The sequence below is a fragment of the Molothrus aeneus genome, chromosome 3, assembly GCF_037042795.1.
Source record: "Molothrus aeneus isolate 106 chromosome 3, BPBGC_Maene_1.0, whole genome shotgun sequence".
Lineage (NCBI taxonomy): Eukaryota > Metazoa > Chordata > Aves > Passeriformes > Icteridae > Molothrus > Molothrus aeneus.
Genome location: NC_089648.1, coordinates 4,796,651 through 4,820,061, shown reverse-complemented (window position 1 = coordinate 4,820,061; position 23,411 = coordinate 4,796,651). Strand labels below are relative to the sequence as shown.

The 23,411-nt window shown below is 41.2% G+C and overlaps 1 protein-coding gene across 1 annotated transcript in view; it reads left to right on the top strand.

Moving 5' to 3' along the window:
• The first annotated feature begins 497 nt into the window (after positions 1-497).
• The window catches only part of ACYP2 (acylphosphatase 2), a 33,024-nt gene continuing 10,110 nt past the window's right edge, over positions 498-23,411 (top strand). Inside the window, exons 1-3 of the mRNA XM_066546071.1 lie at positions 498-680; positions 1,239-1,255; positions 2,669-2,778. Of these exons, the coding sequence (XP_066402168.1) occupies positions 611-680; positions 1,239-1,255; positions 2,669-2,778 (197 nt within the window). The 5' untranslated portion in view covers positions 498-610. The remainder of the gene's footprint in view (positions 681-1,238; positions 1,256-2,668; positions 2,779-23,411) is intronic.

Here is a 23,411-nt window from a genome sequence, read left to right as displayed (position 1 = left end):
GCCCTCGGGTCTAGCGCTCTCCCCTCACAGGAGAAGCGATGTTTTCCCTCACAGGGACAGCTGTGTCACCCCTCGCTGTCAGGTATTTTCCCTCACAGGGACAGCTGTGTCACCCCTCGCTGTCAGGTATTTTCCCTCATAGGGACAGCTGTGTCACCCCTCGCTGTCAGGTGTTTCCCCTCACAGGCAGAGCTGTGTCATCCCACGCTGTCAGGTGTTTCCCCTCACAGGAGGAGCGATGTTTTCCCTCACAGGGAGAACTGTGTCACCCCTGGTTGTCAGGTGTTTCCCCTCACAGGTAGAGCTGTGTCACCCCTGACTTTTAGGTGCTCCCCCTCACGGGAGGAGCGATGTATCCCCTTACAGGGAGAGCTGTGTCACCCCTCGCTGTCAGGTGTTTCCCCTCACAGGAGGAGCGATGTTTCCCCTCGCCGTTGTCGGCCGTTCGCTCCTCACACTCGGGGCTCTCTTCGGGGGGCCGTGGCCCGCCCCATTTTCACGTGAGGCGGCCGCTTGCGCGGTAAGCTTGAGCCTCTCGCGCTCCCGTCCGGGCGCCGCTTGTTCGCGGAGCACCGGCGGCTGCCACAGAGGCTCTTCCTTCGCTGCTGCCATGTCCGCCCCGGCCAAAGTCTCCGGCGCACTCAAATCCGTGGATTACGAAGTGTTCGGGCGGGTGCAAGGTAATGGCGGGCTGAGGGGGCTGCCGGGCGAGGGGCGCCGCGCTGAGGCGGCGGCGGCACCGCGCGTGCGCGGGGTGGGAGCGGCCTGAGGGGAGGCGGGAGCCCGCACCGCGTTCCCGGCGAGAGGGGAAAGTTTTTTGGTTGTGTGGTTCATTTGTTTGTTTTTAAATTTTAAATCGTTGTAAATATTCCCCCGCCCTAAGGCTCGGCTCCCCCTGGAGCACAGGCTGCTCTGTCCAAAGTAGTTCCCATTCCGCTTGTGGCTTCTGTCAGCGCGGGTGTGTGGAAATGCCCCTCCCGTCCTTCCCATTCACTTAAATGAGTGTATTATTTCACTTAAACACATGAATGTGTGAATATAAGAATCGTGTGCCGAAGGGAAGGCTCAAACACAAGTCCTGATCGGTTTCCCTATTATTAACGTCACTGAAATTTACATAGTAAAACACCACGGGTAACTTGCATGCACGTCATTGCTCCTTTATATAAACTAAAATTCCTGCAGGTGATATACTTTGACAGGACTCTAATTTCTTTTTCTTTTTTTTTCTTTTTTAGGTGTTTGTTTCAGGATGGTAAGGCGATGCTGGATTTGCTAGCTACTTTATGGTATAATGTTTCCCGTGCTAAAAATAAGGCAGTAGGTCTGTGGAGTGTAAATATATCCAGCCTGAACTTTGGTTGGATGGTTAAGTACTCTGAGTAGACTTAAAATGGTTTTATATTAAAATGGATTTTAGAAGCTTAATAATGTGTTGATTGTATAGATTGTGGTTTGGATTACATGTGATGTAACAGCCACAAGAATGTTGTAACACCTTAATCTTTAGAAAGGTTAAATAGGAAAGGTGTTTAATTTTTTCAAGTGGCAACTCAGTGCCTGTATTTAAGGAAGGTTACTGGGATGGGAAAAAGTGTGCTACAAATAAGCACTTTGTAGCTCATACTGTGAGCATGTGTCTCCAGCAGCTCTGAAGTGCAGTGGGTGGTTTTGCATTTCACAGATACCCACGAAACGAGAGGACACAATTAAAGTAAGAATAGTGGTTTTGTCTCAAAATAATGCCCCATGCTTAATATTAAACCTGAGAGATTTTATGTATAGTTTATATAGTGAAATAGTGCCAAGTGGAAAGGAGCAGAGGACGGCAATGGAGTTTGCCTTGAATTTAGTTATTCTATCGAGATTAAAGAGCAAGTCCAATCTTGCTGTGCCTTGTTTTGAGCTGACCCGAAGCTGTGTGAACACACAGCTCAGTGCCAGTCCTGAGATGCTCTGCAGTACTGAGGAAACGGTTTGCAGCTGCATTCCCGTGCTTTTGGGCAAATTAGTTTGGAGAAGCTGCTCATAATCACCTTGGAAAACACTCTTCATAGTTAGCACCACCTTTTCATGGGCTACATCACCCCAAAGCACCTTCTGTCTTTTGGAATGGGTCATACAGACCTGAAGCTTGGCTCCTGCTATTTGTGAATTTCATCACAACTGGGAAACCATACTTTTTAGGTATTACAGAAATATGCCTTTTTTTCCCCCCTAGCTATTAAATTATGACCTTTGCTGTTGCTTGTCAGTAGAAATGCAGCAGCTGGGGGTAGGATTTAAAGGGTGAAAGTCAGGTGGAAAGGATTTGAAAGGGAACTGGGAAGTTTGTACATGTAGCAGATTTAATGGGTTTAAAAACTGTGGTGATTGAAGGGTCAAATGAGCAGTGATAGGAGCTATGGAAAGGAATAAAGTAGGTACAAGGGAATGGTGTGGGATTAGCGGAGCCCTTTGTGATCAAAACCTTGTTCTTTTTGGAAAATGAGCTGTGCCCCCTGCAACTCCAGAGCTGCCTGAATGCCTGAGGATGAGCATCACTCATGGATTTTTGTTTTTTAAGTGTAGCTTTTACAGCTGGGCAAATGCAAGTGGGGGGTGAAGTGTTCTGTCTGTGGTGTCTGTGCTGGCACTGACTCTCCTCTTTCATTATTTCCCAAATCAGTACACAGAACAGGAAGCCAAGAAATTAGGAGTGGTTGGCTGGGTTAAAAATACCAGCCAAGGAACTGTGACAGGCCAAGTTCAGGGCCCAGAAGAGAGAGTGAATGAAATGTAAGTATTTCTGTGTTCGTTTTTCTTTTTTTCTTACTCTCATTAAAGTCATTTACAAAAGTGTTTTTAATGCCAAGTGACAAGTAGATCCATGTGTCAGTAATGTAACAGTGTTTTCATTCAGCTTTGCAGGTAAGGAGGTGCTTTCTTTAAGCTGTGAACAAGTCTTTAAGCTTGAAAAATACTGTTTTCATTTCTAGTGTCACAGAGTTTGTTAATGTATTTCCTTAACATCCTCTTTTCTTGTGAAATGAAAAGAAAGTCTTTATTCATGTGACTAAAGATCTGGTTTTTAATTCATCAAAACCTCTCTTGTGGTTTTGTTAAGAAAAAAAATTGAGGAATATCTTGAAATGCTTTTTTAGTCTGTGCTTAAAAAACAGTTTAAAGGATACTGGGTGTAAATATGAATTTTTTTTCTGATTAAAAAAAACCCACCCTAATACACATTTTGGCCAAGGCCTGCAGTCTCTGCCAGTTGGAAATGAGTTTTGAGGTATATTGGTGTCTTTTAAAGAATGGCAAATAATTTTCATTATGAGATTGCCAGTTTCCAGGAGCTTAAAGCTATCACTGAGGAAATGATGCCTGGAAAAACACAAGCCTGATTGAGTTATTTCCAACTATCATTTTTTGCAAGTGTGTACAGGGAGATTGTTGGGAACTTCAAAAAATCCTTCAGGGGTTTGTTCTCTCAACAAAGAATGAGTGAGGGCAGAACTTTCCTTTTCTAGACAAATTAGCAGTGCATGTTCTGCCAACACTTTCCCATACAGGATTTGCTTCAAAACTGAACTTGGATGAAGAGAAGTTGGCTTTGTGCACACAAAAGTGCTGCACATTCTAGTCAGGAGATTTAAATGATTTCCAGTCATTATCCTTGGTTTTGTGCTTAACATTGAGGTTGGTTATCTTGGGCTGCAAAGCATTTACAAAGCCAGAGAAATATCACATTTTTTTCTTGTATCAAGTTTGTACTTAATTTTTGAAAGAGTTTAATATCCAGATCTCTTCATGCTTTGTGAATTTCAGTGTTGGTGCCACATTTTTATTTAACTTGGAACATGAAACTGACCACGTAAGAAACCAGGGTTTGTTTTTTTATTTGTTGTCCTGCTTTTTCATTTGAAAACACAGATCCAGAAGAAATAAAAAGTTGTTTTCAGTCGCTGCTCCTTTATTTCATGTTGGAAATCGATGTGTTCCTCTGATGTGGGAATATGTGGCAATGTGAAGTCAAAGTGTGGTTTTTGATGCATGGATTATTACATTTGGGGTCCTGGAGTAAAATTCTGAAATAGGAAGTGTTTTCCTTGTGCCCTCTGTACTCTCCAGTGTGTGGAAAAGGCAGTGAGTTTATTTTTGCCATTAACTTGGTGAAGCTGCATATGAAAAGGGAACTCTTGTGTATAAACTGCTCCTTTGAAAGACCCTTATTTCTCTCTGCTGGTACTAGTGAATAATGGACCAAAATGGTCTTGAGGTTCTGAAAGGTTTTTTCAGCTTTTTTAAAATAATGCTATGAATCCATAATACTGTGTTCTCAGATTTAAATGTTATTTTAAAATGCCATTTTCAAAAACCAAAGCAACAAAATGAGGATTGCTTATTCTGTAGGAAGTGGGTACAAACCAATAACCCTAAACATATATTTGTATTTCAAATGTGATAAATCACCAGGAAAAAATTCCATTACCAACTGCCTATACATGTTCTGGTTTGTGTTTTAGCTTTTCAGGACTTAAAGACACTCTGATGACACTTGTTAAAAATTTGTAGCTCCTGCATGGTCAAGGAAATCAAACACTCTGCAGAGGAAGAAGTGCATGAATCAATAGTCAGATATTTCAGGAAAGTTTCCTGGTGATGTTTGTTACCCTGTGGGAATCTTTCCAGAGCAGTTTGTGCAGTGTCATTTAGAGCAGTATTTTCACACTTGCCCCAGCTTTTCAATTAAACATGAAGCACAGAACAGCTTAAAAATCACATGGTGGTGGTGATAAAATTTCTCAGTTGTTTTGCTGGTTCTGGGTTTTTTATATTAATGTACTTTAGGGGGAAGTAGTAAAGGTGTTTTGGTCTGTCCTAAGCAATATTTGTCTCTTTATGATGCTAAATAGAGTCAAGAGCATGGACTGAAAGGAGTAGGGATGCCATGAAAGTACAGATGTCCTACAGGTAAATAGGCAAAGCAAGATAAGAGGATGAAAGAGAGGAATAAAGGATTGAGAGGATGATAAAGAGAGGGAAAGTGTAAAAAATGTGGGGAAAAGTCCATGAGGCTCTCCAGTGTTGCCAGAAGCATGGGGTGACTAACAAAGCCTGCCTTTGTTCTGGAGCAGGAATGCAGCAGACCTCTAACCCAATGGTTTTCCAGCAGCTCCCCATTTTCTGCCCCTTTTCATTCTATTCTTGTATCAGTAATTATATTGGGAGGCACAGCCACAATGTATCCAGTCCATGCTCAGCCTCAAGAAGCCTTGGCTTTATATAATTTATTATTTTTGTGCAGGTTGCAAGGTAAGATACAACTTAAGAGGAACAAGAGAACAAGCAGACATCAAATGTAGTCATGCTGAGTTACTTTGGGAGGTGCCATGCAAAATAGTTTGCTCTGGAGCAAGTTGAGCAGGGGCCTCCTGCCTCTGCAGAAAGCAGTGTTAAATTTTAAATAAGTGTGAACAGCTGGGGCCTGGGAAGTGCTGCATGTACAGGAAGTCATATCCTTGATTGGGCCATTCATTTAGTGTTGAAATTCATGGGTATGAATTTCTTTGGAAGTACTGGCAGACCAATTCCTTGATATTCTGTGGTGCTAAAATCTTATCCCACTGAAAATGTACCAACTTCCCCAAGCCTCAGATTGCAGTGGGAATGTCACTGAGCTGCAGGAAGCCCAAGGGGTAGATGAGCACTTTTAGATATTTCAATTTTGCATTGTTTGGTTTTAATGAAAACCTTCTAGGTTCATCAGGGATTAGGTGACTTTTATGTAGAGTATTTTAAAGCAGATTTTTTAAATGGGAGAACTTGGAGAATGTTTTAGAGGGTGTTTTTAAGAAGTCTTGAGAAACTTTCACCTGTCAGCTTGTTTTGGTATCCCTTGGTTTTTAACTCTAGATGGAGCTGTTAGTTCTGAAGATCCTCAACCATTCATGCTCTGTTTGCAGGGAATCTATTTTTAGACTGTTATGCTAGAATCCATCTTTTTCCTCACTGTATTTTACAGTCTTGTTCCCTTTGCTGCTTCTGCTCCACACAGATCACACCCCTCATCCTTAGATTAAAAAAGCTAATTTTCAGAGGGTTTTACCTGTCAAGTCCCAAGAGAAGCAGAGCTACGCTATTTCTGTAGCATAACAAGGTTTTATGGTAAAGTGGAGGCCTTTTTTTGCCAGCCAAGGTATGAACTGATGATAAAAAATGCGGTAGAGGAGTGTAGTCGTTTGTTTTATTTAATTTTTTCTCCAGGAGTTCTCACACCAGAGGATTTTTCATTATATTATCTTGTGCTATTTTTTTCCACTTTACCCATTAAATAAGGTTGGGCTCTGTGTAGTCATGGTGGCTGTTGCCATAGCAACCTGCACTGACAGGCTGGAAGTTGCTTTCCTGGGAGAATTTTTTAAACTTCAATGACAAATTGCTTAGTTATCCATTAAAAAGGGAAGATAAGAGTCTGTAGAGTGCCAAATTCAGAATTTACTCCAAAAATCCAAGGTTTCAAATCAGGGTGACACTTGAAAATGTGAAATCTTAGGGTATTTTTTTAAGCACAAGCACATAACAGCCCAGTGAATGTTCTTCCTGTCTCTAGGGAAAGGCAGGGTTCTAAATATAGATGACTTGTCTTGGAAATGGGTTTTAGGAATTAGGAAATTAGGAATTAAGAAACTAATGCTAATTGCCTTTGAATATTGTATTTTTTATTGCCAATGTCAGTTAAGAAGAATTAATATTAAGATTTAACTGACACAAGACTTAAATTACTGTAGTGTATAAATGCATAGAAAAATCTAGATTTTTACCATGTAGAAGAGAATGAAACTCTGTATTGTTATTATCATATTTGTCATTGTTTCACTAATCAGGTGTAGCAAAGGTTCTTGTCTGTACCAAGTGACATTGAATAAATGCCTTTTTCCCCCAGTATAATTTTTAATTGGTTGTAGAGAATAGGCCTTCAATGGAACTAGATGCTACTAAAAATACCTGTGGGGGAAAAAAATTCTAGCTCTTAATACCCAATTGGTGTTCAGTTATAAAATGAACGGATTTTAGTCAATATTTTGAGATTTTTCTCCTTTTGAAAAGGGATATTTTTAAAAGTATTTTGCTCAAACTAGAAGTGTTGTTTAGGAGAAGAATCCTTAACATGGATTTGCACACAGACTTGTTGGTGAGGCAGAGATGTGCCCAGCAGGATGGCTGAAATATTCCTGGGATGTGCTGTTCTCCAGAAGCTGACAGGGACAGATTTTGGAGAAAGGGCAGAAGGAAATGAAAATCATGTTTTTAAATATTTTCTTAACTTTGTTAAAATTCAAACCAGTGAGAGGTGTTAAATTTGTTCTCATTTATGATGGTAATGAAGAACAGTTTTTACATTAATCACTGCTGAAGGTGATTCACAGTGTTTCAGTAAATCAATAGCAAATGACAGGAAAATATGATGGGAATGTTATAATTCAGTGTAGCTCCAAATGTAATAATATTACGGTTTAAATGTTTGATTATATTTTTTGTTTAAAGGTAAGACTAATGTATACTAAATTAGGCTATAACTTTTGTGGGTAATAAAATGGTAAATGGGATTCTTTCTCTTTTCATTTTGAATGTTTGAGGTATTAATTTCTTCTCTATAATTATTTATTGCTTAAAATTGACAGTCTAAATTGTGAATTATTGTAGTTACTGGTCCTGTAAATGAAATTTACTGAACTGTTACTGATGATAGCCTGGGAAAAACAGGAGTAAACCTTGTTCTTTGGGGTTTTTTAGTCATATAAAATTAGCTGAATGAACTAATTAATTTGTTGTAGCAGCTGAACTCTGTCTAAAAGCCAAGGAATGGGTCAGGTAAGTGAGAACATGGAGCTTTTGGTTACTGAGAATAAAGTGAGTGAGCTGTTCAGCTGAAGGGGAGCTGCATGTGCTTCCAGCGCAAACCCAGAGGCCCAGTGGCTCATCTTGTGCAGTGTCCTAAGGGAATTCCCCTGTCCCTCTGGGGCCCAGGAAAAGGCAGTTTTCCCTGTGTGCCCCCAGGGGCTGGGGGAGGAGGTGTCCCTGTGCCCTGAAGGTCACCCAGCCCACCAGTGACAGCCAGAAATAGCTGTGGCCTCCTGGCACGGCTCCTCTGCTTTCCACTGCACTGGATGTGCCTGTTCCCTGCAATGCCTTAAACCACAAAAGCTTTTAGCCATGCTTGGGTCTTTCTGGATATAGAATAGTGCCAAAAAAAAAAAAGTTTTCCACAGCCCCGTTTCTTCTGCTGGAGTATAAAAATAGCTGCCTTGCGTGACCTTGTAGATTCTTTTTTACAGTAGCTCTGTGGAATTGGAATTCTTTATCAAGTATCTGCTTCCAGTTCTTATCACTGAAGTGTTTTTGTTTATAGAACATTTACCAGATATTTCTGCATGTAAACAGGTCTGAATTTCTAGGATTTTGGGTCTGGAATAAGCAGTGCTAGCGTTTGCATTGTCTTGGAAAACTCAGAATGGGATGTTAGGCAAGATAGTTCACTTTTCTCCTGTCTCTGGTGGATGCTGCATTAATGCTCCCAAGTCCTTTAGCAGTGTTAGGAACCAAGGCTGAGTTTTCTATGGAATTCCAGACTTCTATTGGCTTTGCTGATGGGTATCTCTGGGAACACTCAATTCCAACATCTTGGCTGCACAGTTAGAAGCAGGAAGGATTTCAAGGCTGTATTGGATTGTACTGTAAACACAGGCAAGTTGAGCTGTTGTTTGAACACTCCATTTAGGCATTTTACTGCATAATTAGGAATCATGTGCCTTTCTTCCACACTGGGAAGTCAGCCTTCTTTCTGCTCAAAATTAATCTTAACTAAACCATAATAACTGTTCTATGAAGGGTTGGTTGAGCTTTGTGGGAGACTGATTTTAAAATAAAATTTCCAATGTAATTCATTATTTCTACTGGGAGGCTTTTGTTCAGTTGAGCATTTATGCATTCTTTAATGCTGATATTTTTCTTATTTAGCCACATGTAATGCTTTTTTATTTCCAAAGTGAAGGTGTTCTGTTACTGCTGATGCAGTAGGATGTGGTGCAGTTTGGTGCCATTCATTTGGCTTTTTGTGCTGAATAAAGTGCTTAATGTGTCTTTAGTGCTCCACCACAACACTTAGAGAGACATTAATGAGTAAAAGTCAGCTTAAACTAGGATTTTTAATGGCTTTTGTTATTTAGTTTAGCAGGGTGGTTAACTGTGCACACAGTCAAAAATAGATCTTTGGCAACAAACTGGTAATTATCAATAAAAACATGTACTTAGTGTCAGTTTCCTGGAAACCTATTCTGGATGTGATGCTTCAAACAAGTTCTGAAAATACAAACCAACTCATGTGACTCTTAAAGAACAATGTCAGAACTGAAAGAACAACTTCAGAACTGCAATTTTTTTGCTTTCCTTTTGGTGTGCTGATATTTGAAAATTACTGAGCAGGGAACAAGCCTGTTATGGCCATTTTTCTATCTGAAGGGTGTTATTCTGGGTCTGGAGGTTTGTGTTTGCAATCCACAGGAGAAAGTAACATTAAACTTTAATATTAGAGTTGCATAATGTGAGGGTGACAAGACCACTGTGGGGGTGCTGCTGCTGTCCCCAAAAGGGGTGCCACAAGTGGGCAGGCATTCAGGTGAAGCTGCTCCTGGTGGGAAATCAGGAGGGAATTAAATCTCCAAGTGTATTAAATCTTGTGTGTAGTGCAGCAGGAGCTCTCCCACAGGAATGCCAAGGTCTATCCCAAATGGAAAACCTCTAGCAGACTTAACCAGGAGCCCTGTGCTGAGGAGGTGGATTCAGTTCTGAATTTGCTGATGTAATTATGCACAAATCATGATTCTTGCTGCTGCTGATCTTATCAATGTTGTGGTGGTAAAAAGCATCTTCTGTGAGATTTCAGCACTTCCTTAGCCAGGTGAATGTAGCACTAGAAGCAAAATCTCTATTCCTTATGCCATGTTAGCCAGAAAGGGAGAGGAAGCTACTTCAGCTTTTATGGGGAAAGTGCTCTGAAGCCTGTTAATGTTTTATTTTATTCCTTAATTACTGTCGTTCTGCTTGGTTCATTAGCAAGCTGTGTTCAGTTTATTTACCATATTTTTATCAAAAATGAGTGTGTTTCACACTTGTGTACTTGAGATACACCATTTGCCAACAGCAGAAAAATCAAAATTGCTTTTGGTGCTGCTCTTCCCTCAGCCACTATTGCAGCAGTAGAAAAAAAAGCCTCTCTGGGTGACTTCATTATATAACTGAATTTTACCTTGTTCTTTTTCCCCAGTTCCTCCCTCCCTCTACTCCCTGGTCTGACTCTCCACAGAAATACAATGTTTATTTGTGTAAGATGGTGCCCTGAGATGTTTCCCTTGAACTGTGCTGGATGTCACCAGCTATCCTGCAGAGTTAATATTAGTTTTGGTGTCTTTGTCTTTATGTGGCCCCCCTGCAGGGGGATCCTGAAGTCTCTCTAGACAGAGTCACTTGGAGAAGTCCCTGGGCTTGGTCTGTCAGCCTTTTGCTCTCCAGCTGATTTACTGTAGTCACTCTGTGACTGGATGAGAAGCTTTCTTTTCAAAGCTGGTTTTCTTGGAGATGTTTTTTCCCTAGCTGGGGTGAAACAGCTGCCTGAGCTCATCCATAATGAATGCTCTGCTTGTGTACCTTCATTGCTTTCCGCTGGTGTTCACATTTGTGCTCTGCTCATGTGATGCTCTGGGCTCTTCCTGCTGCTAGAGGAACAAAGGAAATCAATCTGCCAAGTGTTCAGAACTTCATGGGGGGGTAGGGGGGAAGGCAGAGTTTTTAATTTAGGAAAAAAAAATCAGGCATTAAATTTAATTAATGCCCAATTGCTGGGCAACTGGTACTCAGTTTAAGCAGTTTTCTTGAACTCCCAATGGACATTCTGTTGGGAGAGGATCCTGGGCAAGGAGTTTTCCTTCCCTTTTTTACTCTTTAGAGCTGTAGGATTTTAATATGTGCTAAAAACCAAACCAATTTGGAACAAAATCCCAATCCATTCCTGTTTGCAGATCTCCCAGCAATTGTTTAGTGATGTTTCATTCATCATACTTCTGGATCTAAGCTGGTTTGGTGTACCATAGAGAAGCTCACCTGACACCATCACACTCCACTGAGCCTCTGTCCCTGCTCACTGTGTAATAAAAACCCTTCCTTGAAATTAGATTTTAATGTCAATGCTAGGAGCTTTTCAGGCAGCACAATTCTACCCCCCTGTTGGTCTGGATAGGGTTAAAATAATCTTTAATTTTAGATGGTTGTTTGCAGGGTGAATTTCAAGAGTTTAGGAAGATGTTTGGCTGGGTGTTCTAGGAGGGGTGGAGAAAAGCAGCTGCCTGCTACCAGTCTCAGATCTCCCTGATCTGCCCTGCTTTTCCAGGCTGTGGATCCAGGAGCTGGAGCCTGGAAACTGAGGTCTTCCTTGGCAGTCAGAGGGCTGCAGGGCTCCTTTGTTGGAGTGAAGACTCCCAGAAAACTGCAAGTTCAGTTCCTTTTGGAGGTGAATCTGTTCAACCTACAGCAAATCAGTTTTCCAGGGAATAACACCTGTGACCTGTCTCTGGTTGGGAGTACATGCAAAGATGGGATTTTGCTGCTGCAGATTTCTGTTGCCTGTGCTGCTCGCTGCTTTGCTGGAAAAGTGCTTGAGCAGTGTCAGTCCCACCTCAGGGATGGGAATACACCTTTGCTGTTCATCACAAACATCACTGCTTGTGTCTACCTGTGTTTTAAAAAGCCTTGGCTGGGATGTGATCAAGATCTAATGGGTTTCTGTGTTTTCCACATTTCTGTCTTGTCCAGGTCACACAACACTTGAGTAGTTTTGTGTCAAGTTCAGCTGCCAGGACCTGCTGCTACCCAGCCTGGGGGCATTGATGCTCTTACTGCAGTCTGTGATGTCCTAAATGCCAAATCAGCACAATGCAGTGCAACTTCAAAAACCAGAGTTCTGATTTGCTTTTTGGCTTTGTAGTGGAGCTGAAATTGAGAACCATGAAGGGACTACCTAAATTTGGAATGAGGGCTTAGACAAAATGTGGTAAACACTTTTTTTTAAAAATTCCTAGTGCAAATGTGAATTAAAATTGAAGATAGTTTTGGTGAGTAGTTACACATGGATTATTCCCATGCTGTATGTGGAGGAAGTAGGGCACAGAGCAGCATCAGTACAGTCTCTTATGGCAAATTTGTGATGGAGCTGAGGTAGTGTGGGAGTGTTGATATCCAGTTCTATGCTAATCCTTGGAACAGAGTTTCTTCCTGTAAATTGTTGGAACTCTGTGCATTGGTTAACTAATGTCAGTGAAGCACTGCCCAGAATTTCAGGGTGTGTTATGTGCTTATTTAATTTCCAATAACTGCTTTTGGCCTGCTGCAAGCCCTGCAGCTGCATTATTGTATCAGCTGATTCCTCTGGCCCAGATGGAGCTGTTGCTTTCTGCCAGGTCCAGAAGAAATCCATCTTTCTAATCTCAAAATGTTCAAGAGTACAATGAAAAAAAGCCCACATAGGCTGGAGTCAGTCAGGACCTCATTCTGCTTTATCAACATGAAATTCCTGATACCAAGAAGCAAATAGTAAAATTAAGGAATAGAGCCAGAGAATGAGAATGTGCTATAGGTTTCCATTTGTAAATTAGTACTGAGGGGAGCTGATTGGCTCAATTGCACAGAAATTCTGATGCTGACTCTGGATTCAGGTTGTTCCCTGTTCCCTTCACCACTCTGCTCTTTGCTCTTCTGGTCCTGTAGTTTAAAACAAAACTGTTCAACTTTCCTTGTTAGTAGCTATAAAATACAAACATGCCCTTTGTAGTTCTCATACCAGAAGTAAAGCAATTGTTATATGCCAGCTGGCTTTGTTGTTGTTGTTGTTGTTGTTAAATACTAGCATTAATAATAATTAATAGGATAATTACATAGAAATTTTTGTTCTGGCTCATGTCCATATGGATAGTATGGGCAGAAAATGCAGTGTGGAGTGGAACATACAAGCAATTAATCGTTTCAGTGAGTACTTGTAAACAAGGTCAGCTCAGCAGGCCTCCAGGAAATCTCTTCTGAAATGTGATGCTGTCTTCATTATCCTTTTAGAGGGTGTTGGTGTAGGACCAGAACAGCAGCAGGGTTTCTCTGCCATGCGCTCTGACTACACACAGCAAATTTTTGAGGGCTGGTAGACCCAGAATGAACATTAAAAAAACCCCTTAGATCTACAGTATTGTATTAGAACTGTGTATTATTCTCATTTGAAAGCTGCTGTTTTGCCTGAGTTTGGTCACAGTTATGCAGGCTAACAAAAATCTCTTCAACTTGTCTGGTTTAGTATTTTAGCTAATATCAAATGGGAGGTTTCTGGTTTGGAATTATAGGAGCATATGGAAGGCTGACAACCTTGGAATTTACTGAGTGACATGTTCTGAGAAATGCTAAATATTTTGCTTGGTGTTGTTCAATAGAATTAAAAATCATCTTGAGTTTTGTAGTTGTCAGACATGCAAGCCATGCCTGCTGGAGACCTGGGAATTGCCAAGTCTGGAGCACATGGGGCTCAGACATGAAGCAGTGTGGTGGTGGCAGAGGTGCCTGGGACTTAAAACGTCCCCTGGCCGTGTGGGATTGATGTGGGAGAGGATGCTGGAGCTCTGGGATGGTGCTGGGACCTGTGCTGAAAATCCTTCCTGCTGGAGACTTGCCCAATGCCTTTGCCCTGAGGAAACCACTCTGTTATTAGCTCTCTTCTTCCTAATTATCCTCCCAAATGGAGATAAAAAATGAACTTAATGGCTTTAGCTGGAGTCCTGCATGGAAATTTGTCTTCTCCCAAGGGGATCAAGTCACTGGGAATGTGACTCCTATAGAAAGGCCTAAAAGAGGTCTGTGTTACCATGGGGTTTGAAAACAGAACTTCCTGAAATTCTCTAAGTGTTTTTCCAGCTGATGTGGCTTTCCAGAAGGATGACCTTCACCTTGAGATGGATGGCTGAGTGCAGAGTCCAGGTGCCTTCAATGGGATTGTGCCTGTGCATATCTCCCTGGCTTGTTATGGGAAATACTTCCCTCACTCCTTTGGCCTGTTTAAATCAGTATGTGCTTTGAGACATGGGGCACTGGACAAAAATAGAATATTCTTTGTTCTGGGCCAGGCGATCTGTGCTGCCTATCCCAGTGCTTCCAGTGAATAGCAGGAATGGATGTGCCAGAGCACTGAAGGCAGGGACTGTGCAGCCTCTTGGGTTATGCTGGGCACTGTCCAGGGCACCCAAATGTTTGTTTGCAGGGTGGTTTTCCTGGCAGGCACCTGTTTATTGTGGCTGTTGTTAAAGAGGACCTCAGAGGACAAAGTGGGAAAGGACATAGGGTTTGTAGTCCATGATGTGTTGATGCCAATGAAGTTATACCTGGTATGCAGCAAGTGTTAATTTTGAACAGCTGTCTTTAGGTGGGAATCAGTTCTTCTCTGATCCACACTCTCAAAATACAGAATGGGCATGTTGTGCTGGTCACAAGATTGGGCAAACCCTGCAGTGGAAGCTGGTGTAGGGAGGGACACAGGTGCCACAGGCTGCCCGAGGGTGGAACACACAGTCCATTTCCAGGGAGTGTTGATGCCGCTTGTTAGGAGCTCTGTGGTTGGCAATCCTGTTCTCAGCCTGCCTCCCTGCTCTCAGAGGATCAGCAGGGAACGTATGAGTGGCTTTTGGAATTCATCTCAAGGTCACATCTAAACACGGGAGAGCAAAAGGGAAGGACTGTGGTACATTTCCCCCCCTAGTCTAGGAAAGAGCAGAGTATCCTCTGTATGGCTTTTATACAGCACTCCTGGGATTTGCTGAACAGGAAGGAATTAGGTGAAGTACTCTAAATGCTGGATAAAAGAAAATATTAGTTCTGGGTCTGTAACCAGCTCAAAAAAGTACAGAATGAGATGGGCAGGACAACCAGGTACTTCTATTTTTGTTGGTGATTCTGTCCCTCTGCAAGAGAGGGAAGAGCAGCTGTTTTGACACCAGCAGACACTGAAATCCAGGAGCACTTTTGTGTCCTGGCTCCATTCCAGCTTGACAGGAAGCAAGATCCTCTGGTGGCAATTTAAGTTGAAGTTTTGGTTATTTTATACCACTGTAATATGGCAGAATGACTGGATGACAAAGAAATTCTGTCTTGATGACGTTTAAGCGGTCTAGTGATGAATAAAAAAATAAAGAAAGCCTTGGGAAGAGGGTTTTCAAATCTTATGGGTCTTGATGGAAAGATTTTATAAGAAAGGTTAACAATTAAATTCCTCTGGGAGAAAGCGTTATAACTTAAGAAACTATGCCAAGAGGGCTTTTGTTCTACCAAATAACTTCTGATGTGTTCTAGTTGCTGAATAAAAAAAAGTCTAGAAAGGGAGGTTAGTTTTAGCTAATTATGGGGAACGTGGTTTTTAAATCTGTTTTCAGGCACACCAATAATATTTAATTCACTAATGACTCAGTGATAGCATCTTGATTGGCTGCATTGCTAATTAAACATTTGTGACAATACTTGATTTTTTTTTGCTCAAGGCCCAAGCCCTCAGTACAAAACTACTCTACAGAAATTGAAATTCTGTTTTAAATAAAGGTTTGTAGCCTTCCATATTGCATTGTTGAGATGATGCCAAAACACAAAGGCAGGCAAACATCTGAATTTTGGTTTGATGATCTCAGATTTCAGCTGGTCTCATGATTTTTTGGCAGTTGATTAATAAATCTGAGTATGAGGGATTATTACTAATCCTTAGTGAAAAGGAGATAATAAGAGTATTATGAATAATTTCCAGGTATTTCTTACTCTGTTCAAGTTCATTGCACACTTTGCTGCTTTGGTGTCTAGCTCTCCTAATTACAAACATGCTAAAAATAAAACTATTACATTCAAGTAAGGCCATGGTATATTTAAGTCTTACCTTTTTTTAATCCAACTCGGTGTGTTACTGATGGCAAATGAGAAAAAGCAGATCCTGAATCGGTGATGGATCATTTCCTGCAGTCTGTCTGTGGAGGTTTTGTATCCTAGCATGTAGGGATGTAAAATGGAGTTCAGACACTCAAGGAAAACAGAACAAGGGTTTTGTTCCAAAATCACGTAACTTGCCCTTGTTTTCAGTGTATTCCTGCAGTAGTTACTTGGGGGCAGTCACAGAGCTGTATTGGGCATTTCTCCAGTTAATTTAATTTGTGTTGTTTGGTTTCAAGCCCAAAACAAAAAGTGGACAGCATTTGGATTTTTTTTCCCTTGGGTTCTGACTGTTTGTAGCTTCTGAAAATCCTTAGCTTGAGGAGCAAAACTGGATGCGTTTGAGATTGGCAGGGTCTTTGGGACTGAGCAAGTTCTCCTTAGCTTTCCCTTCAGAACTCTGTAGGGTTTAAATGGTGCCAAGGAACCATTTTCCAGCTGACCTGGTGTGTACAGTGTCATTACTGTCAGGAAAGTTTGGTTCAGAGTGGAGCTCACTCCTGTGCCCTTGCAGAAATGGCCCTGGGAGCAGCCCTGGTTTCATTTTTCCAGCTGTATTTGCCATTTCCAGAGCTTATCCCAAAGTCATGGCTCACCTCTGACTCATTGTGCAGAAGTTCCCTGGAGTCCTGAGTTTTCCTGAGTCAAAAAAACCCTTGGGTCCTATCTACAACAGCACAAACTGCCAGTTTTGTGATGATTAACACATTGGGTCAGTGGCAAGGTGAGGAATTGTATTTATTTTAAAAAAGAAAAAAAATTCACCATCATCACTGAGGGCAATAGGGTATCAGGACACAATGAATCATTGGGTTTGAGACGGAGAGATGGCCTAACATTATTATGGAAAATGAGTTGTGAATGAGTCAGGAGTTGTTTGTATGCTTTTCTCTCAGCTTTTAAGATACTATTTTTTAGATATTGCTTACAGGCAGGGACTTGAAAAGAGGGCTGAAACAGCCAGGAAAATGTGGTGAGGCCCAAAATCTCTGCCAATGCCACCAATGCTGGGCAGAGTAAAAGGGTGACAAACTCTTGAGATTTCTTTGAAATGTATTCCTTTGAAAGGAATGAAAGCATCTTTGATCTTTGCCCGAAGATATTTAATATGTGAAATTCTGGGATCATGATGCTGATACAAGGGGTCAATCTTCAGTGGAATGACTTTGAAAAGCCTTTTATTTATCTTTTCTACAACATAGAAACTTCCTTTCCTTATTCATTGTGTTAAAGAACACAGTTGATTAGAGACTACTTATGCCTCTCCTCATGAGTCTCTGGGCCTGCAGTACAGAAATGGGAGTATCCAAGATAACTTTCAGTCATAAATTCTAAAATTAAACCATGCAAGCATTCTGCCTTTGTCTCTAACTCTTCACTCCACCTTATCTAAAGGTGGAAAAAGCTTCTCCTTGACCAGCTGGCCTGTGTTCCTCTTCCTTGTTCTCCCTGGCACACTTCATTTCTGATTTTTCTCATTTGCTGTTCTGATTCACTGCTGACATCTCATTTCTCCTCTGCTGGAAGCTGCATTTCCTCAGTCACTGGTACAATGTTTTTGGCTCTGTGTAGCTATTAAAAAAAAATCAAGTATTTGCATTTGGAAGATTTGATTATTTTGTCATTTAAAAACATTTTAAATGAATCCTTGTTGATGTGGCTTTGTAGTTCAGTGTTTTTACACTAGATGTCAATCTACTTGCATATGTGGAAGTCACTATTTTGTGCCTTCTAGATATTTCTCTCAGCAACTCCCCTATGAAAATGCTGCTTTCCATCTGCTTTGCAGGAGAATCAATTCCTGGAGAAAAGGGATGAGTTGAAATATTGATTTTTCTTTTGGTGGCTAATGTTGAACAGGACTTTTGCAAATAAGACAGCAGTTTTGGGGTTGTCAAGTGTAATTAAAATCACTTATTTCAGTAAAGCTGGTTGACAGCTTTAATGGAAAATGAAATTTCAGCCAATGTAGAGAAACTTGATCCGGGTCTTATTTCTTAATCTTTCCCCCTCTTTTCAAGCACCATTTGGAGTTTGACTGAAATGAGATTTCTGAGTTTAAAAAGCATTTCCCACCTTGCCATTGCAAACCCAGTGTTCCAATGAATTGTTTAGGAATAAATGGAACTAATTCCTGCTAGGAATGCAGAATTCAGTGAGTGACGTGGAAGTTTCTTGTCACAGAGCAGTTAATTGTTATTAGCTGCTTTTTAATATATAACTCCTCATTAAATTACCCTCTTCCCTTGTGTTACAGCTTCAGTTCTGTGATGTCTTCTGCTTCTTCTGAGAGGCCCCAGAATATAAAAGCTTCTTCTTTTCCTAGTCAAGCAGTGTTTAAAACTTATTTTAGTTTGTATTTGTGGAAGATGAACCAAGATGACTTATGTTATGCTGTAATCCTATACTTTATTGTTTTTAAATTTTTGGAGTGCATATCGGTGCCTTATTGATACAGTTTTCCAGGATTTTCTTTAATAGATGCAAAATTCCAAACATCATTGAAGAACCAACTTGACTGGAACTCATTTGTCATTTGGAGAATTATATTGTTTAGAAATCAGTTTAAAAAGGGAAAGAATATATTCAACATGGCAGTAAAACAGAGAAGCCATCATGGCTTGTTAAAATAAAGTTGCATAAGAATTTTAAATATGCAGTGACTTTGAAGAGTTTGTGCTTCTTCATCATGAAGTTGATTTCTGATGAAGAGTGAGACAGGCCTGAATTTCCTTAACTCAATCAACTTTAACTTTTTAATTTTTGGGAGGTTTTTTGATTCTAAAATATTAAAAGGCTTTTTGGTGCCCAATCCTACTTGGTAACTCAAAATGCTTTTGAACTTCTGGAAAATGTAAGTTTCCAATTTAGAATTTTTGAAGGGTTTACTGAAGTCCTGGGTTTTTGTCTAGAGGTTCCTGAAAAGCTTATGGGAGAAGGTGACCTTTACAGTTATGCATCATTTATTTTGTGCTATTTCATAGGGCTGAATATCAGCTCTATGTCTCTAAGAGACGTAAATTTGTTTGAAACAGCTGCTAAAAGTGGTGAATGTATATAAAGTAATAATTAATGAAGAATAATTTGCTTTACAAAAAATCCTTTTGATGAGCTAGGATGATTTGTATTCTCTAGCCAGCAACAGTTTCTTTGTCTGAAAGAATTTTGCCATAAGGGAAGTGTTTTGCATTCCTTAGCAAACAATCTCTCCCAGGATTCACTGAAGTGCCCTCAAGAACTGTAAGTAATAAGTAATTGCTTGGTACCTGGAATTTTCTTTGAAACTGGGTTTATTTTAAAAACATATCAGGAAAGAATACAGTTTGAATGTTGCATAGTAACATCATAGAACAGATTTAGGTCCCCTTTATCACATTTTACATAAAAATCCCCAGCTTTGAGCTCTGTTGCTTTGGAGCAGCCTACAAAGTGATTTTTATAGAAGCACAGGAGTGCAAAGTGTACTCAGTTCCTTGATTCTTTTCCATGTGTGAGCATGGGGATTGAAAGGAAAGCTTGGTCCTTGTCACCTGTCACTTGGTGTCCCCTCAGACACAGGAGCTGTTCTGTCTCTCCCTCCTACAGACTCCTCAGCAACCAAGGCACCTCCTCAGGAGGTTTGGGGTGGTGCCCTCATTCTCCTGCCAACCTGCTGGCAGAGAAGGATCCTACTGGACACTAAGGTGTCCCTGACCAGCAGTGCCATGGGGGCAGGAAGGCTGATGGGACCTGGGATGCATTGGAAGAGCATTCCCAAAAGGTCAGGGGGGGAATCCTGCCCCTCTGCCCAGCCCTGGGAGGCACATCTGGAGTGCTGTGTCCAGTTGTGGGATCATCAGGACGGGAGGCACAGGGAGCTCCTGGAGCAGGGCCAGCGATGGCTGTGGAGATGAGGAAGGGCCTGGAGCATCTCTGTGCCCAGGAGAGGCTGAGGGAGCTGGGGCTGCTCAGCCTCCAGGGGGGCCCTCAGCCCTGGGTGTCCCTGTCTGCAGGGACCAGGCTCTGTTCCAGGGGGCCCAGCCATGGCACAAGAGGAACAGGCAGGAACTGATTCCATCTGGACAGGAGGAAGAACTTCTTGGAACAGTTTGTCCAGAGAGGCTGTGGAGTTTCCCTCTCTGGAGATGTTCCAGAACCAGCTGGACACAATCCTGTGTTGTGTGTTCTGGGATGGTTGGACTGAGGCACTGTGGTCCCTTTTCACCTGACCCATCCTGGGATTCCAATTCTGCCGATGTTGTTGCACATTTGGAGCATAAAACCAGTGGATGTGAAGCTCAGTTGCTGTGGAGAGCTGTTGCTCTGCCTTGATCTGTGCAGATTTAGGCACACTGGTCTTGTTCATACTCACTCTTTGCCACATTTAACTCCGCTCTAAAGCACTTCAAGTAGGTTTCAGCTGCCCTTTTTGCTGGGTTCCTAAGTCAACATTGTGCCACCAAGCAGCAGAGTGCTGGGAATGTACAGCTGTCACTTAAGGGGTGCGATGGACTCTAGAAATGGCAAGGTAGCCTTGATTTGTAAGGGTGGTGAAGAGAGACAAAAATTTATTCTATTTATCCATAGAACTGAATGGGAAAGCTACTCCTTACTCTGAATTAAGCGCTCCCTGCACCCTCTTTAGTGTTTCTGCTTGGGTCTGGTGTTCAGCCAGCTTTCCATCAGAGTTGTGTGGCTGCTCTGTTTAAATGTGGCAGCTTTGAGCTGCTTATGGTTCATGTTAAAGCTGCAGCCACGCAACCATTTTTGTCCCATGTGCTCATGGTAAATGTAATTGTGTTAAAATTATACATGCAGATAAAGGCCTGAATTGTTTATGCATAGTTTTGTGTTCTGGTAATTGGTTCTCCTTAGGGTTCTCCCTGTTTGTTTTCTAATTAGCCTTGTAAAGGTTGTAAATGTGTTTAGGTGGAATAAAGAAGTTTTATTTTCTGCCCTGTTGCTTCAGGGTTTGGTCAGTTGCTGTTTTCTGGTCACCCCAGCCATGTATCAGTTTTATACCTGGGAATAGTGTGTGTCATTTCCTAATAAAATCAGTGGTTTGTGTTTTGTGAAAGGTGAGGAATTGTCATCCTGTTACCAGTTCTTGGGAGTCATCCAGCATTTTGGATCTGTGAGTGCTGTGGGATTTGGAGAGAATCTTGTTCTCTATCTCTAAATACAGGGAGAGGAGTCAAAGTTTGATTTAACCAGCACCTACAACTCGCTTAGCTGGGCAGGTTTTTCTCTCAGTGTTTTTATCCTTCTACTGCTGCTGCAGGAGCAAGGAAAAGCAGGAGATATTAATATTTAATGAAATTTTCTGGATCTCAACCATAATCGTGTTGCTTTTCAGCTGGAGGTGTCGCTCCTTGAAGTTCCTGCTGGATTTCTTTGTCTGAGAAGCTCAGCCCAGATTTCTCAAGCTGGTAGACTTAATTCTTGAGTTAGTTATATTGCCAGTTGTTTGGGTGTATTTGTAGGGGATCAGACTCTTGGCTTAAAAATATTTTTAAATTAATATACAGAGTAGAAAATTATTTTAGTGGTTAGGTTTTCTAGATGGTCACTGAGCTGCTTCTTAACATTCACCTTAAAGATGAAGAACCTTTAAGAAATGGACTCATCAATACTTAGGAATTTTAGGGCTTTGTCTTCCAGTATTGGGAAAGGTACATCATTAAAAATGTCCAACAGTTAAAACTGGGGTGAAATTAATGATTTAAAGCTAAAATTTAGAGCTAAATGTAAAGCTAAAATTTTAAAGTGGAGTTTTTATATGAGAGGGTTAAAAATTAAAGAAATGTCACAGTATTTTTCTACATACTGGATTCATATATGGATAAATAAGCAATATTGCATAAAGAGAAGGTTGTTTCCATTGTGAAGTCAAAGGAGAATGAAGGAACAGAAGGTTTACATCACAATAGTAGATCATCTGTCAATAATTGAATCATGAACTTGTTTCCATTGTTTTGGTAAACAAATAAATCTGTAGGCAAGCCTGTGTTGTCCTCTACTAAGTTTAAAGTCAAAATGGATGTTTTAATTAAATAAAAATCCTTTTTGCTGCTTTATGTTAGGGGGAAGGTTGTTCCCTGGTAGAGATGCATTTCTTTACTTGCAGGCACCTATGTAATAACCCTTGTGCTGTTTGTCCTGTGGGAAAGGAGCTGGAGAGCCAAGTTCTGTGTGGGAATTCTGAGCTTGTAAAGCAAGGTTCTGACTTTATTTGGTCCCCACAGTCCTCATGCAGAACTTCATACAAGGGCAGGAAGGTGGTTGATGTAATCTGAATTATTTATTTAATAATTTGTCAAGTTCTGTGGCCAAATGTCCTTGATTGCAAAGAAAACTGACACAGCAACTCTGAATTAGGTTGGTTATGGTATTGTGTGTTTAATGCTTGGAACCAGCATTACAGGTGTTCGCTGGCTAATGAATTCCTAGAAGTCCTTGTTGACTGGGTTTGACATCTGTTGACTTCTCAGTGCCAGGATTTCCAGTTTCCTGGACGAGTTTGGTTTGCCTAAATAGAGTGTGTCTGTCCAAGAGGAAATGTTCTCTGGTGATTGGTATCCAAGAGTTTGAGGGATGGCTTGTTTTAAAACTGAATGTCTTTGGAATTGGAAACCTGTATGTGCTTGAGAATATATTCTATGTGCAGTTGTCACAGTCAAGATTAGCTTTTTATGTATTTTTTACTCTAAGTATAAATGCAAATTTGCCCTCAGTAGGATCTATTCACACAGTAGCAGCAGTTGTGCTGCTTCAGATGTCTTTGCACGTCTGTTTGCTGATGAAAATTCCAGCAGAATAAGCAACCACTCATTTCTCCAAACACAGGAGAAGGATTCAGCATGATGTAAGAAATGGGACTGACTTTGCACTCCTGTCCTAGTGCTGTGCTGAATGAAATGGCAATTACTCCTGCTTGTTGATGTTATAAAGGATGCAATGATGTTTCTGTGTCTTTGGAAAGACTTCCAGTGATTCTTCCTTTTACTGATACCCAGTCTGAGAGCCTGGAATGTGACTCAGAGAGGTGATGTGCTCTTGACCTCCTTCCTGATCTCAGTTTGGTGGTAACATCTGTCATATCATCATAAATATTAATAAAACTGGGTCCTTATCTCAGAGTGGGAATTCCTGGAGGCTTTTAGTGCCTTTATCTGGAGGCAGATCTATGGTCAAGCCACTCTCTTCGTCCCACACATGCTCTGTCCTGAATTTCAGTGCAGCTGCTGTGAAGTTCATCTTTAACTGAGATGATTTATATAGTGTTTGGACTGTTTTTTCTGGACAGCCAGGCAGCTTGTTTTTATAAAAAGCATGATGACATGAATGGTTCTGACATGAATTTTGTGAAATTATTTTTTCATAGCAGCTCCCCCAATCAT